This window comes from Microtus pennsylvanicus, chromosome 10 (assembly GCF_037038515.1).
Source record: "Microtus pennsylvanicus isolate mMicPen1 chromosome 10, mMicPen1.hap1, whole genome shotgun sequence".
Taxonomy (NCBI): Eukaryota; Metazoa; Chordata; class Mammalia; order Rodentia; family Cricetidae; genus Microtus; species Microtus pennsylvanicus.
In genome coordinates this window covers 93,807,570-93,823,363 of record NC_134588.1, presented here as the reverse complement: position 1 = coordinate 93,823,363, position 15,794 = coordinate 93,807,570, and the positions used below count along the sequence as shown (strand labels likewise).

The 15,794-nt window shown below is 38.4% G+C and overlaps 1 protein-coding gene across 1 annotated transcript in view; it reads right to left on the bottom strand.

Annotated features, from left to right (window-relative positions):
- Fmn2 (formin 2) overlaps positions 1–15,794 on the bottom strand; it is a 290,079-nt gene that overhangs the window by 92,939 nt on the left and 181,346 nt on the right. Inside the window, exon 14 of the mRNA XM_075989205.1 lies at positions 10,459–10,551. Coding sequence (XP_075845320.1) covers positions 10,459–10,551 — 93 coding nt within the window. The remainder of the gene's footprint in view (positions 1–10,458; positions 10,552–15,794) is intronic.

Here is a 15,794-nt window from a genome sequence, read left to right as displayed (position 1 = left end):
TTTCAATCACCAAAAACCAGATGTAAACAATACCTATCCACAAATCCAGTCCTAGAGAATGTACTAGAAGGGAAACTCCAATGCAAGGAAGTTAGCTTCATTCACGAAAACACAGGCAATAGATAACCCCACATCAGCAAATCCCAAAGAAGGGAAACACACACACTACCAGCGCAACTAACAAAACCAGAGAGAGAGAGAGAGAGAGAGAGAGAGAGAGAGAGAGAGAGAGAGAGAGAGAGAGAGAGAGAGAGAGAGAATAACAGGAACTAACAATCACTGGTCATTTATATCTCTTAATAGGAATGAACTCAATTTGCCTCTATAAAGACATCGGCTAACAGAATGAATAAAAAAATGGGATCCATCCTTCTGCTATCAATCTATGACAAGACTCAGCTATATGAATTTTGGACATATATCCAAAGGATACACAATCATATCAAAAGGACACTTGTTCAACTATGTTCATAGCAGCATTATTTATAACAGCTAGATACTAGAGACAACCTAGATGCCTCTCAATGGAAGAATGGGTAAGGAAAATGTGGTACATTTACACAATGAAGTACTACTCAGCTGTAAAAAAAAAAAAAGAAAAAGAAAAAAAATGAAAAGAAAAGTAAGTGACCTAATGAAACTTACAGGCAAATGAAATTAGAAAATAAAATCATTCTGAGTGAGGTAACCCGGACCCAGAAAGACAAACATGATAAAACATAATATGTACTCACTCATAGGTGGTTATTAGGAATAGAGGATAGGATAATCAACCCATAATAAATAGCCTCAGAGAGGCTAGATAACAAGGAGAGCCCAAAGAGGGATGCATGGATTTCCCTGGGAAAGGGAAGTAGAAAAGATACCCTGGGGCAGCATTTGGGGGGGGGGATGGAGGAATGGGAACTAGAGGAAGCAGGCTTGGAAGGCTAGGTGCAGGTGGTGTCTTGGAGGCAGAATGAAGAGGGAGAGTAATAAAAGAGAGGTCTTGATGGTGGAAACATTTGGGAGTTAAGGAGAAACCTGGTGCCAGTGAAAACCACAGGAACCCACAAAGATTACCCCGCCTAAGACTGCTAGCAATGGTAGAGAGAGTTCCTGAATGAGCCATCAACTGTAAGCAGATTGCTGACTTTTCTATTTGCCATTAGAGATACTCTAACCAGTAACTGATGGAAGCAGAGGCAGCGATCCACAGACAAGCACTGTGATAAACTCTGAGAGTCTTGTGGAAGGAAGGGAGGAGGAATTTTACCAGTCAGGGGGATCATGATGGGGAAACCCACAAAGACAAGTTCACAAGATCTCACAGATGCTGGACCAACAGTTAGGGAACCTACATGGGACCCACCTAGGCCCTCTGCATTTCTGTGACAATTGTGTAATTTGGTCTCTTAGATAGAAAACAGTAGACGCAGGATCTCTCCCTGATGCCTAGTTGGTTTTTGGTCACCTGTTCCCCATGCTGAATTACCTGGCCCTGCCTTGACAGAAGGAGTGGAGCTTGGTCCTGCCTCAATTTGATGAGCCAGGCTTTGTGCAACCATGGGAGGCCTGCCCCTTTCTGAATGGAGATGGAGAAGGAGTGGATGGGAAAAAGGTAGGAGGGAAAAGGCAGGAAATAGGAGGCGAGGAGGGAAGGGAAACTGATTGGTATGCAAAATGAATGAAAAAATACTATTTAATTAAAAAAATCCCCACTCGGTACATGACTAAGAAAGTTTAGTAAGTTGTAGTCTATAATAAATGGCAGCAACACATTAGTTTTTGAATACTATGTACATTCAAAGACCATAAATATAATTCATAAAATACAGCCCCAAATAAGGTCAATAGGAATACATCTTCCAAAAAGTAAAGCTCTTAACAAGATGGTAAGACCTTTTAGACAGACATGAACACATGTTCATCTGCTCAGAGTCCTAAACAAATGGGCTCTGGTCTGTGTTCACAGGATGAAAGCATAGATACCATAGGAATGTCGGTTCTACCTAGAATAATCTATAGAAATTTATGCAACTGTGTCCAGATCCTAATAAGAAACTTGAGATTGCAACTCTAAAGTTTTATGGAAAGCTAAATTACTAAGATGGATATGCATGCTAAGCCTCTCCTTGTTCCACAATTTCTTGGAGACTCCAGTAAAGAAGGCAGCAAAAAGCTTTGAATTGAGAAAAAGAAAAAGATGGCAATAAACCTGATAGTGTTGAGAAAGCCATGAGAACAGCCTGCTTGGCAGAGACAAAACTGCATATTAATAGAGAAGAGATGGCATGTACCTCATGTTGTACCAAACAACTAACATCATAAGACACAAAATCAGATTTGTATCGCAGACCACGGACGAAAATAAATTTAGATAAATTGACAGATTGAACATGAAAGCAAAACCATCAAAATAAGAGCATATGTCCAAATGTGTAGTAAGTCTCTCCTCTCTCTCTCTCTCTCTCTCTCTCTCTCTCTCTCTCTCTCTCTCTTTCTGTGTGTGTGTGTGTGTGTAGATACATTTGCCTCTATAGGCATTCATGATACTTCAGGCAGATGTCTGGTGACTACTTCAAAATCTTCACTTAGCCTAGGGTTTGCAGACTGGCTAACCTGAAAGGCCAATGAGCTCCAGGGATCTTCCTGTCTCTACTAGCTCCCAGTATTGGCATTGCACACTCACACCCTGATTTTTGTGTTAGTCCTTGAGTTTCAAACTCAACTTCTCATGATGACCAGCAAGTACTTTACCTAACAAGCTACTTCCCCAGCCCCCAGCAAGTATATTTTTAGGGAAAAATTATATATTATCAAGGAACAGGTTAGTACATGTCCCAACGGAGAATCCAACAGTTTGATTTACCAGTCAAGAACAGAAATTTGACAAGACAAACTTCAATGCGTATTTTCAACAATGTAACTGATTAGGTTTTATACCCTAATTATACGAAGATTCTCCAATAGCATGGTAGTAAAATGAAAGACATATCAATAGAAAAACAGTTAAAAGATTTAGAAAGTGATATCATCCAGGAGACAGCAGCTATAAATATATTAAACACACAACCAGGACAACTCAAACTTGAAATGACTAGAACATCATTTTACAGGACAGATTAGGATTTAAGAAATGAAGCTAAGAACCAAGTGTTGGGAAATATTTGAAAAGATAAATATAATGTATGTATGATTTTGAATAGGGAATGGTAATAGATTTGAATTCCAGGAGATATCTGAGTTTTACACTGGATGCATTCTTACTTAAGTAGCTGCAACACTCATTTACTGTGAAACAAAGCATAGGAAAAGATTCCCCTCTTGGAAAATCACTTAGGAAGACATACAATCCACACAGTCCTAAGGCACATGAATAGGGCCAAACTCAGGAGCTGGCATTGGAAATACAGCCATTCCTCTACCTGGGAACGAGGTCTTTATTGGCTGATTGTTATGTATTAGGTGCTGAGGGTACAGCTTGGGAACGGTATAGATGTGAGAGATGTGTACTGTGATGTGCTGGCTGGAACACCCCAATAGAAAAAGGTAAGAGGTACTTGTGAGAGGCCCTCGGATGGGAAGAATTCCCTCTCAGTCCTCCTAGACTCTGATTAATTCTCATTCACAGCTGCAGGAGGAGTGATTGTGGCTGGTGGAAATATAACCCCTCAGAGAGATGTGGAGAGATGAGCTATGGTTTCCACAGGAGTTGCCTCCAATTTGTGCTTCTGTTACGTAAAGCATTATCAGAAAGGCACATGGAAATCTAAAATAGAATAATCATGTATCAATATATTATGGGAAATGTAGCACGTTTTCTAGTTGGTCTTAATAATAAACACCCAGAGTCAGATATAGGGGTTAATGCTGAAGATCAGAGAAGCAGAGGGGCCAGCCACTGGAGAGTTCTTTTACCTCTACGAATGCTCAGACTAAGCCGGAGATTCTGTCCTCAGACTGCATCTCCAGACTCCATCTGTTTACTCCAAACTTCAGACTGCAACTCTCTCTACCAAGTCTCAGACTGCAATGAACTCTCTTTCCACCTTATATTCCTCTCTCTGCCCAGCCATATCACTCCTGTATCCACCTCCCAAGTGCAGGGATGAAAAGCATGGGATCCCAAGTGCTGGGATCACTTTTGTGTGAGCTCTGTTTGTCTTTTAGACAGATTTGATCTTGTGTAGCCCAGGGTGGCCTTGAACTATCAGAAATCCCTCTGCCTCTGTCTCCCAAATCCTGGGATTAAAGGTGTGTGCTACCACTCCCTGGCCTCTAGAGGCTTAGCTCTGCACTCTGATCTTCAGGCAAGCTTTATTTGTTAAAACATAAACAAATATCACTACAGGCAAATGGCTCTGTCTATCTGTTGGACTCTCACTCACAGCAAAGCAGGCCCCTTTTAGCTCTGTTAATGGTGAGTTCCTGAGTGTAACCATCCTGCGCCAACACTCTCCAGCAGCTTTCTCTACCATTTCTCTCGATTCCTTTATTATTATTACAAGTTTTAAATTAAAATAAAATAGCTTCATTCTCTGCCAGGGCTTGGCTCCACCATTTCCACCTGCTAATTATTGTGTAATTTCAATCACCAGCAAGCTTTTTGAACCCAGCATGGCGGCTCAGATCTGTACTCCCAGTAGTCAGGAGGTTGAAGCAGGAGAAGTCAGGATCAACTTGGACTATAGCATAAGCTTTGGGGCAGCCTAGGCTAAAGTGAGACACTGTCTAAAAAAAAAAAAACAAACCCAAAACAAAACAAAAAATAAACAACAAAAATCTGAAGTAATAATAATGAGGCCCTCTGAATTTTCATTTCAGTATTATAAACTGGAGACCAGCATGCTTACTAAGACTTAAATTACTAAAATAAAGTTTTAATATAAAATAAGCTAAAATAAATGGTATTTAAAAATTCCATTATGGTTATTTATTGTCATACTAATTAAAACAAATATATTAAAAGATATTATGCTTCTTCTTCACATTGTCATCCATTTCTTTTTTGTTACTGAAAAGAATTCCCATCATATGCTTAAAAGTAAGAAAGGAATAAAAGTAACCCGCTGCCCTCTTTCTGATCATGGAACCCTGCTTCTAAGCTAGACAGTACCATTTCTGACAGAAAAGCCTCAGAGCTGGTGGACTGCCCAGGACCTGGCACAGTTAATAACCCTGCTTTCAGCATCTCTTCATTCTCATGTATAATATTACCAATACCAGGGATTGTATATTTAAGACTTGTGGTTTCAACACCCTTCTAATTATAAGCATGTGATTACAGATTTATGCGTTTTCATCTTGATTCAACTCACAGGAATTGTTCAGCTTCAATTTGCTATGCTTTGGTTAAGGGCAGAAGTGTCTGTGAAACACCAGGAGATACAGACAGCTTGTGAAAAATCCCATTTGCTTTTTTTTCTTTATGAAAAGACAGTAGAGACTTTACTTCAATTACTAGCATGGGTAGAACCCTACACTCTTTTTTATTAAATTTTAAAGTACACATGAATCAAAATATGAATAAAAAACAGTGAAGGCCAACAATGGAAACCAAGCTCTGATTTGATTCCCAAAGGTCACAACACATGCAGATAATATATATACATACAGGCAATATAATACATCTGAGGTCCACCATAGTTGGGCAATATTACAATTATTTTGTGGACAGTTTGTGTAAAGTATATCTTAGATCCCCAAATCAAGAGGGTGGGGTGGTGAGAAGAAGAAGAGTGTTGAGTTCTGAGGAAATTATAAAAAGTTTTAAGATTTTCCAGCAAACTTGATTATCTTACATTTTTATGCCATAACCAAAAATATATTTCACAAAAGAAATTTTAAAAAACTAACAAATAATCTTGGTCAGGTATATAGATATTAAGAATTAACTTTCCCAGTCACGTGTGCCCAAAGGAAAGTCATTATAGACGACATAAAATTTAGATAACCTAAATTATTCTAACTTCATTTAAAAAGTTGAGTCAAACAATTAACGTGTATCATTATGTCTTCCCCACAATACTATTTCAAATTGTTACTTTCTCACTTGTTTTAAATGTGAAAGCCTGCAAATTTGATTTCTGCTCCTATGAATCCACAAAATAGAATCCATCCAGTGACTTTGGTAAAACTTCATAGTTACAGTCTAGATGCCATTCAATACAATTGCACATGGAAAAGGAATCATTCACATCTTGGTATTCTTCCCAACTAGGCTTTAATTACAAGAGACTGTTATTTTTCTATCCTATCTGAAGACTAACAGCTATGGGAGCTGCCCTTCCTCTAAGAACACCATTCTCTTAGAGTACCACTCATGAATCTGTTTTGCTCTTGTCTTAGGTGAGCACAACTACTCAAGGATCTCCTTGCTCTTGATGCAAACTTTTCAACTGCAGAGCTCTATTCTGAGGCCAGCCCATACCCATCTGCTCATTGATTGAGCATGCACACTTGTTTACTTACATACACGTGGTGCTCACACCCCCATGGACGACCCATCTCCAAAGATGTGCAAGCCCAAACATTCCAATGCATGATACCGTTGCTCAAGAAAGTCAGATTTTTGGATCATTTCAGAGTGTAGACTTTTGAAATCAGACACTAGATAAAATCCCAATATTTCAAATCTAACAAATGGAAAAACCTGGAATACCTCTTGTGATATATCTATCATCTATGTCCATGTGCTTCTCTCTTATGAGAACCAGGGAAGTCTATTCTGTCTCCAACACCATCACTTCACCAGTACACGGTTCCCCATTTCTCTGATCATGTACTATGACATATGTTGTAAGAAGGGGACCTCCTACACCAGACATAGTATAGGGAGCCTCTTTCTTCAAAGACCGATCTGCCTCCAGTTAAGTTTTTCCATGTTGCTAAAGGGATATCAGCATATAGTCTAAGTTTCTCATTTAGAGATATGTGGACTCAGAAAGTTGGATCCTTGAAGCTTTCTCGGCCATTTTATCCACTGCTCCCTTCCACATGATATGACTCTTGATTTGCTCCTGAGTCCTGCTCCTCCCATTTTGCACTTCCCCTTCTTTGTCTTCAATTCTCCCATCTACCATCATTCCTTAAATAATAAAATAATAGCAAAACAAAATGGTCTTGAGGAAGACTGTTGATCTCTGGGCTGGTGAGAAAGACAAGTAACTGGCTGGGGCCATTCTCTAGGAGTATAGGGAGAAGCCAAGTGAAGCTGCTTTCAGTGGCACTTATAGGTTTGAGGAAGGAACAAGCAATGTTGGGCAGAGGTCAGAATAAGATTAGAGGGAATCTCCATTCGATGATCCCAGAGGAGCTAGCACCTTCGCAAACTATGAACGCCTCAAAGCAGCAGACACCAGTCCTCTCCAGCTGCCCACTGCAAAGCAGACGTGAGAGACATTTCCAAGAAAAGAGATGTTGAAATGGAGACCATGAAATCTTGGCTTGAGTAGAAGTAGGAAGGCAGGGAGGGAAAAATTTGGATGAATAAGTGGGTTCTGGGATGAGATGAAATCCACAAAGACCGTTAGAATGTGATCCACAGACCACACAATAGCTGGATTATAAGGATAAGAGATGTTTCTCTTAGACTCTGGAGCTAATGTAATAAAACGTTTGGCCAGCATTAGACACGGTCTGTCTTTTGAACTGTTCAAGAGATTTTTACAATAAAGAGTTAGGCACATTTAAATAGACTCTGAATATATAAAATATGAACATTCTCCTGTGGCTCACCTGGGCACGGGCTGGAATGACAAAGCTGTGCTATTATTGATAAAAACCCAATTACAAGCCAAGATTTGACAGATGCTATCAAGGTAGCATTCTCTATAGTTAGTGATAAGTTTTATTTTAAAATTTGCCCTTAGTACCTAGAAAATAACAAGAGCCTCCAAATGCTGCCTTATAAAAATTATCTTAAGAGAAATACTTTGGCATCCATCATTCTTGCTATGAGTCACTAAATACAGGCTCAAGAGACTGAATGAATAAAGATGACCATTCTTTTTTTATACTTTTCACACATTTGATCAAAGTGCATTTTCCCAGGCATCTCCATTGCTGTCTATCCCATCATTTGCTTTTATGACCGTGTGATGTAGGACCCACTTAGACCACACCTTTCACGTTCACTACCACAATAAATAGCTGGATGTGCCGGACACATTGAAATTTTGTGGTAGGGATTGAACTCAGAGGCTCAAACATATTTAGCATGTGCTCAACCACTAAACAATATCCTCTGATCCCTTCATTTTTATAATGAACAGATAATCCTATAACATTTGAACAGGGTCAGAGATAAGTAAAAAAGACAATATAAAATACCACAAAGAAAAATAAAAGAAGGTTTAACCTGTTTAACCTAATGACAGAAGGTGATGCCTGCCAAAGTCTAAATATTTTATTATAATTATAAAAAGGCTTTTATTTAACCTAGAAGTGTATGACTTCTAATAACTTCAACTCATAAGAAACAAGTTAAAAGATCTTTTTGAATTGTCATTAAAGTGTAAAGAGATATTCACTTAGCCTGATTAGGAAATCCTGACTTCCCCATGTATAAACTACTAAACAAATCCTGTAGGCTTTGTCTATGCCTTGAATCATAGATGATTACCAAAGAAAAATATTTATGGTGTTCTTTTGTGTTTTGGGAACCCAATTCCTAAATTTTCAGTAGCTTGTTTTGTTTTAATTCATGTTTTTTAATGACTAAGGAAAGTTCAGTCATAAAAAAATCAATTTCTGCCTATTAAATAGAAATTAACAATATTATATAATAAATCATCTATAATGTGATAACATTATATACAATAAATCAGGCATAATTTATAACAAATTTATACTATGTGTAAGAAATCATGTACAATGTGTGCTCTTGCCAACATTTTACATATGAAATCTGTCAGAAGGTGTGCCTTTGTTTTAGATAAGTTCTAGGAATAAGAAGTCTTACTTCTTGGGCAGTGGTGGTGCATGCTTTTAATCTCAACACTTGGGAGGCAGAGGATGGTGGATCTCCGAGTTTGAGACCAACCTATTCTAAAGAGTGAGTTCCAAGATAGTCAGGGCCACACTGAGAAACCCTGTCTTGAAAAACAAAAAACAAAGAAAAAAATCCGAGAACTTCCTACTTCTTACTAAGCCACAAAGGACTGCTAGACACTTTTACCTATATAATCTTCTACAGTCAGGTATCATCTTTTTAAGTGACACATTCTGGATCTTGAAATTCTACCAGGTGGAAAAACCAGGACTCAGCCTTTTCATCACTAAGGGAATAAGATACCAGGGTTCTCTGATATCTAACCACAAGGCTATGATTTTTGGTAGAGGAACACATTCGAAATGAAGATTTCTGCCTACATTTATATAGAGTTGACTCTGAGAATGATAATCACTTTGATTCAAGATTCTCAACAGTTTTCTCATTCTCCCTGGTTATGTTAGAGGTAGTATTTTTCCATCTAACAAAGTCTGTGCTTATGTCGATTAAAAGGTGTCATGACTCATCCCTTAGAAGTCATCACCATTGACCAAACTAAGAAAGCCACAGTCGAGTATAGAGAACAGACCCAGGCTTCCGAGTGTTATTTGGCCTCTTTCTCATGCCACATTTGCCTCTAGGAGAATTCCTTAAGGAGCAAAATCCTTCCCAGAGAATGGCATGATATAAATCTGATCTTCAGAAGAGATGTTGCATTCCTGGCCTGAAATGTTTTGAATAGTAAATGCTTTGATATAATTGTAAGTTTCAATGACTTCAAACAGTGAGACCAAATTAAAAAAAAAAGAAACAAGTTTATTTAGTATCTTTTGAATTTTTCCATCCTGCTCATGTCTCCAGAACGTAGGAAGTATTATTGAGATAATATTTATAGTTAAAAAGCTCTCTGAAAAAAACTTATCAATTATCTAGAGATATTAATTCACCCCACAAAAATAGCAGATGGTGTCCTAAAGATTTAAAAGACACCAATGGACTTTGTTCTTTGGGTACAATGTTTTGACAAAGAAAATAAATACCAGATTGAACTGAGGTCATATGCAGAGTTAAATGTTGGTGATGTCGCTCAGTGGTAGAGCATTTGTCTAACATGTCTGCAAGGGCCTCAGTTCATTCTGCATCACTGAAAACATCAGCAGAGAACAATTACGAAGAAAGAAAAACACTTCACAAAATATCTAATCTTTAACATAAAAGCACAAAGTTACAATGCCTTCATAAAACAGACTATTTAAACCAAGAGTGTTTTGTTCACAGGACACCCTCCAGTAACAACGAAGACTAGCATAGTTAGCAAATACTAGCCTCTTATGCCTGCGAGATGATTAACCCAAGTCTTGTTTGTTTGGATATTTGGGGAGTTGTTGCTTTCTCAACAATGCCAAGATTGTCGTGTTTAAACACTCATTGAACCAGATGCCTACACATCGTCTAAGGCGGGCAGACACATCACTGCGGTTTACCTTGACTGATGAACTGCTCCATATTCTCCTTGAACGGCTGCATGTGCTCTTCCGAGGAGACCTGGTACACTTTCCCCGCTTCCACCTCACAGGCTGAAAGGAAGAAAGCAAGACCATTTGTAGAGCACCACGTTGTCAGAAAGAACATTACATTTATAATTTTTTTTCCTGAAAACATAAGAGCCAGTATCGGAAAACCCATCTACCACTTTCACTGATGTGTCTTGTGTATCCACACTGGAGCTATCTTCATGGATATATATATATATATATATATATATATATATATATATATATATATATATGTGTGTGTGTGTGTGTGTGTGTGTGTGTGTGTGTGTGTGTATAATATGATATACCCCTTCAATGAGTCACCAACACGATATTGCCAAGAATGTATGCACCCAGAACTACCACTTCTTAAATGATCTGCTGAACTAGTGTTTAAGACCTTAGGACCTCAGTTCCTTCATGTGCAAAATGGTAAGGATCCAAGAGTCTATATCCTAGTGTAGTTCTGGAGCCAAAATCTTCTAAGAGCTGTGAGCTGTTGCAGTGGAGCCCAGGACAGCAGTAGCTAAGCATTTCTACTATCATAACTATCAACAGACTTCTACTGCTAGTTTATCTCTAATTACAGTCAAAAAAAAATTTCTGAAACATAACACAAAGAGGAGGTGACCTTAGCAGGGCAGCCAGTATTACAATGCACTTACTTGCCAACATCAAGTACTTTTTGCCGATAATTTAATCAAATCTTTAAAGGAAGGCAAGAAGAGAGAGGATACGACAAGGCCAGCCGAGGCAATTAGGGTTTAAATATGGCACCCGGAAGAAAGAGCAGACTCATAAGTGAGTCTGAGCAGACACTGATGTTTGTCCTCCCTTTCCATTCTACGGCATCATAAATCCCTCAGGACAGTTGCAGCTGGAATTGAGAATCATTTTTACGCAATTCTCTGAAGCCATGCCTGTCACTGTGGGAAGGAGGGCTCTAACTCAGTAAGGGATCTGAAGCTGAAAACTATACCCCTGAATATAAATACTGTCCAGATCAATGCTGTCCTCTGGAAAATGGGCCATTACTCTCTTAAGCTGAGATTGTTCCTATAAGACCATGTTTCCCTTCAGTGAAGTCAATTAGCAGTTTGAGTTTGTGTGTGTGTGTGTGTGTGTGTGTGTATGTGTGTGCGTGTGTGTGTGTATGTGTGTGTGTGTGTGTGTGTGTGTTATGTGTGGGTGCTTCACTGTCAGGACTACTCAGAACCTACTTGGTGAAGGGAATGAATGGGTCAGATAATGAAGAGAGACTGCAGCCATCTGCCTTGGATTGTTTCATTGATGACAGCCCACAAAGATAGAAACATTTTTATTTGTTTTTTAAAATCTGATTTATTTTATTTTTTTAAAAGAAGAAAACAAATTATCTTTTTTCATTTTACATAATAACCCCTGTTCCCACTCCCTCTCCTCCTCCCATTCCTTCTGTCTTACCCCCACCTCACCCTCATCCACTCCTCAGAGATGATAAGGCATATTGCTTTGAGGAAGATCCAAGGCCTTCCTTACTATATCTAGGCTGAGCAAGGTATCCATCCAAAGAGAATGGGTTTCCAAAAAGCCAATACAAGCAATAGGGATAAATCCTGGTGCCACTGCCAGTAGCTCCACAGTCCTCCCTAGTCATACAACTGTCACCCACATTCTGAGGATCTAGTTTGGTCTATGCTGGCTATTTCCCTGTTCAGCTAGAGTTAGTGAGTTCCCATTAACTCAGGTAAACTGTTTCAGTGGGTATCCCCATTATAGTCTTGCCCAGATCATGGGCTGACTGTGGCAAAGTCTTCGAATGTTTCCACTCAGCAGGTTTGACAGAATAGAACATGTAGGGTTAAGCCAGCCCCTTTAGGGGGCGGGTTTGCCTCTGGCGAATGCCTGTGGATAAATTGGGCACGTGGGAGGCAGCTAGTCCCTTTTCCTGCCTCCTGTGAAACGGCTGCGCGGGAACCTCAGTTCTGTAAGTTTATTTAAACATTAAAGCTGTATATATTCTTTAATATCTGCCTTGCATTTATTTACGCCGATACAAGAACATTTAACAAATAAGAAAATAAAAATTGGGGGTTAGGGAGATGGCTCAGCATGTAAAGCATCCACACAAGCAGGATGACCTGAGTCAAAACCTTCATACAGCATAGGGCGATTGCAATGACCATGGTATTCCTACATTGAGGTGTGAAACAGAGAGCAGTAAACCCACAAAGCCCAAATGCAAGCTGACCTGCCTTATAGGTCATGACAGCTAATGACAAGAAGGACCTGCTTCTAGCCAAACTCCAAGGTATTCTCTGACCTCTACAAGTATACCAAGACATGTGTGTACCTCCATTCCCATATGCAAACATACACACACTCATCTCATACACACACATAGACTGTGCACATACAAGAAAATAAAACATTGTAATACTTTGTCTTTAGATTTTTGTAAATTTTTTTCATTTAATTTTGCAAGTAATCTCACCATACTCTTATGAACTATATTCTTAGTCTAAGGTAAACAAAATTATGTTTTCTCTCTTTAATGTAGTTTTTACCTTAAGTCAGAATAGAATTAATTCCCTGTACACAATGAGAATGAAGCACAATTTGAGATCTAGGAAACACACGAATAATGTTTGGCCAGAGTCTTGGAGTTCCTAGTGTGGTCCACTCACACCTCTGCCAGTGTGAAACTGTGATAGCCATCAGGATTTACATCTAGATATTAAACAGATCTCTCTATATAATCAAACCTTGGTGGAATATGCCTGGATGTTGCTTTTAAATATTGCAAGTGTTCAGAAAAACTTGTGCAATTAAAAAACAAACTGCAATGTGGCAGCCTAGGTCTTTAATGGGTAAAGGAATTCTAGTCTCCAAGGGCAGCTGTATTTTCTACTTCTACCTACCATTCTCTATTTACTTACTGTGCTATATCGCTTGAATGCACATGTGTGGATTATTAATTATAATTAATCCACATGTGTAGATCATTAATATCTATCTTCTGATCAAAGTTGACTTCTTGCTAATCTGGAAAATGTCCTAGTTATTCAGTCTGCATATTCCATATTCCCCTACCATATCTTGGCCCTGATGATCAGTTGTTGGTACTTGTTCCTACCTAAACATATCGAGTTTGGGGGATCCATTGCCACTCTGAAGCAAGCAGGCCAATCTTTCCCTCTACTTCACATGTCCCTTCTCTATAGAACATATTCATGACACGGGATAAAAGGAAGGACTTAGATGAAATAAATGAATATTCAAGTCTAGTTTAACTACCAGACATGAAAATTAAGTCAGTGGTTCTCAACCTTCTTAATATGCAACCCTTTAATATAATTCCTCATATTGTGGTGACACCCAACCATAAAATTATTTTCTTGCTACTTCATAATTAATTCTGTGACTGTTATAAATAATGATGTAAATAATATACAGGATATCCCAAAGGAGTCACACCCCTCAGGTTGAAAACCACAGTCTTAAGCTATTTGAGTCCTAAGAGTTGAACCTGAAGAGCTAAGCTGAGACGCCTGTCAGGCAGCCTGAAAAGGATGGCAGGTAACTCTAACATGCCTCACATTGATTTAGCTGTGCATCATCGTCTCTGAACATAATTCCTATTCCCTCAGGCCAAGAGTATCCTACTCACTTGCGTACACAGTGCTTGAGGTACAGAAGAACCAGAAACTCACACAAAAGAAAGTGTTATCAGCTACACCGTGATTATGGATTTCTGTAATATGGACATACTGCAGTGGAAGATGGCATAATACCACAAAGGACATCAAAGCCCAGATTCCAGCTCTCAATGCTCAACCTTGTGAGATAAAATATATTCTAATATTTTTTGATATTTTGTCAAGATGGAAGGAACTGCTGATACAACCCACCATGGTGTGGCTTAGAGTTTAAAAAACTCTGTTCATGTACAGTCCTCATACATATTCTAACACTCAACACAGAAAAGAATAATTTTAAGGCAGCAAACACATAAGGCGTTAGAATATTTCTTTAAAACGTTGTCTCCCATTCTATTCTTAGCTGTAATATACCATATTTTACAACATACCATTCTGGCTAGTACTTATCATTTTGAAAATTGGTATGTGACTGCAATTCTTTTTAAGAACACAAAACACTGCAATATAAACATGAAGGGTCATTTAGAAACATTATTAAAATCAGAACAAAGATAGAGTTCTTGGAAAACTTAATTACAGTCAAATCCAAATATTAAAAAACATTAGTCAGTAGGCCGTTGGCATAGCTGAATCATTCCAATCGTGTTAACTTTTGTTTAATTTAAAGACTTTGCTGAGCCAAAGAGATTTTGTGTGATGTTAAAGGATTGATATTGGGAAGTATGCATTAGGTTTCTCAACAAAGGAAAATACAGCCAGAGGGAAGGAGAAATAAAAACCTCAGCTATTCCATTATAAAATAGACTGCAACATAACAATTTCACATGCAGGCCTAGATCAGGAGAAGTGTGGTTGCTGTTTTAGGGAGTTGGCATATTCCAGCCCTAATATACTCAAGTCTCCAAGTTCAATCAATGTTAATCATAGCCTAAAAGTCCAGTTTTTGTGTGAACTTTGAGAAAGGTACATTAATATCTACAATGAACATAAAAGAGAACAAACATGTCGATTAGAAGAAAAGCCCTAGAAACTCTAACCTTCCAGAAGAAAATTGTCCCCTTTCCCACAGACGAGGCTCATCTGTATATCATTATGGGTAAGAGAGAGAGAGAGAGAGAGAGAGAGAGAGAGAGAGAGAGAGAGCAAAAGAGAGAGAGAGAGAAAGCAAATTCCACCTCCAGAGACCTATAAGCAGTGAGATGCACACTACTTCCTTTTTCCAAGAACAATAACAAAAAATAAAATATTTTATCTATATTAATTATAAATATATTGTATATTATATAATTATAATAATATTTACCAATATATTATATATCATAAACAGAGACAGGAAGGCATACATTTAATAAATATTTAAGAGTTGAAATTATCAGAGTTAGCATGTAAGTATATAAGTAAGTGATTGTTCCTGAAGAAACAGATTTTAGAATGTACTGGGTAGGCTCTTTGGAGCATACCTGTGAGAGTTACATCCAAGTCATTTTGCAAATGATCTCCAAGGTTAAAGACATAAAAATCCTCACAGCGACTATTATGTGTGTAGCAATAAAGTAGACAGGAAAGGATGCCAGTGAGGTCTAAAGCTTGGAGTCATCATGGGGACAGACATACAAGCCAAGTGACTCTCAGAGGGAAGAAGGA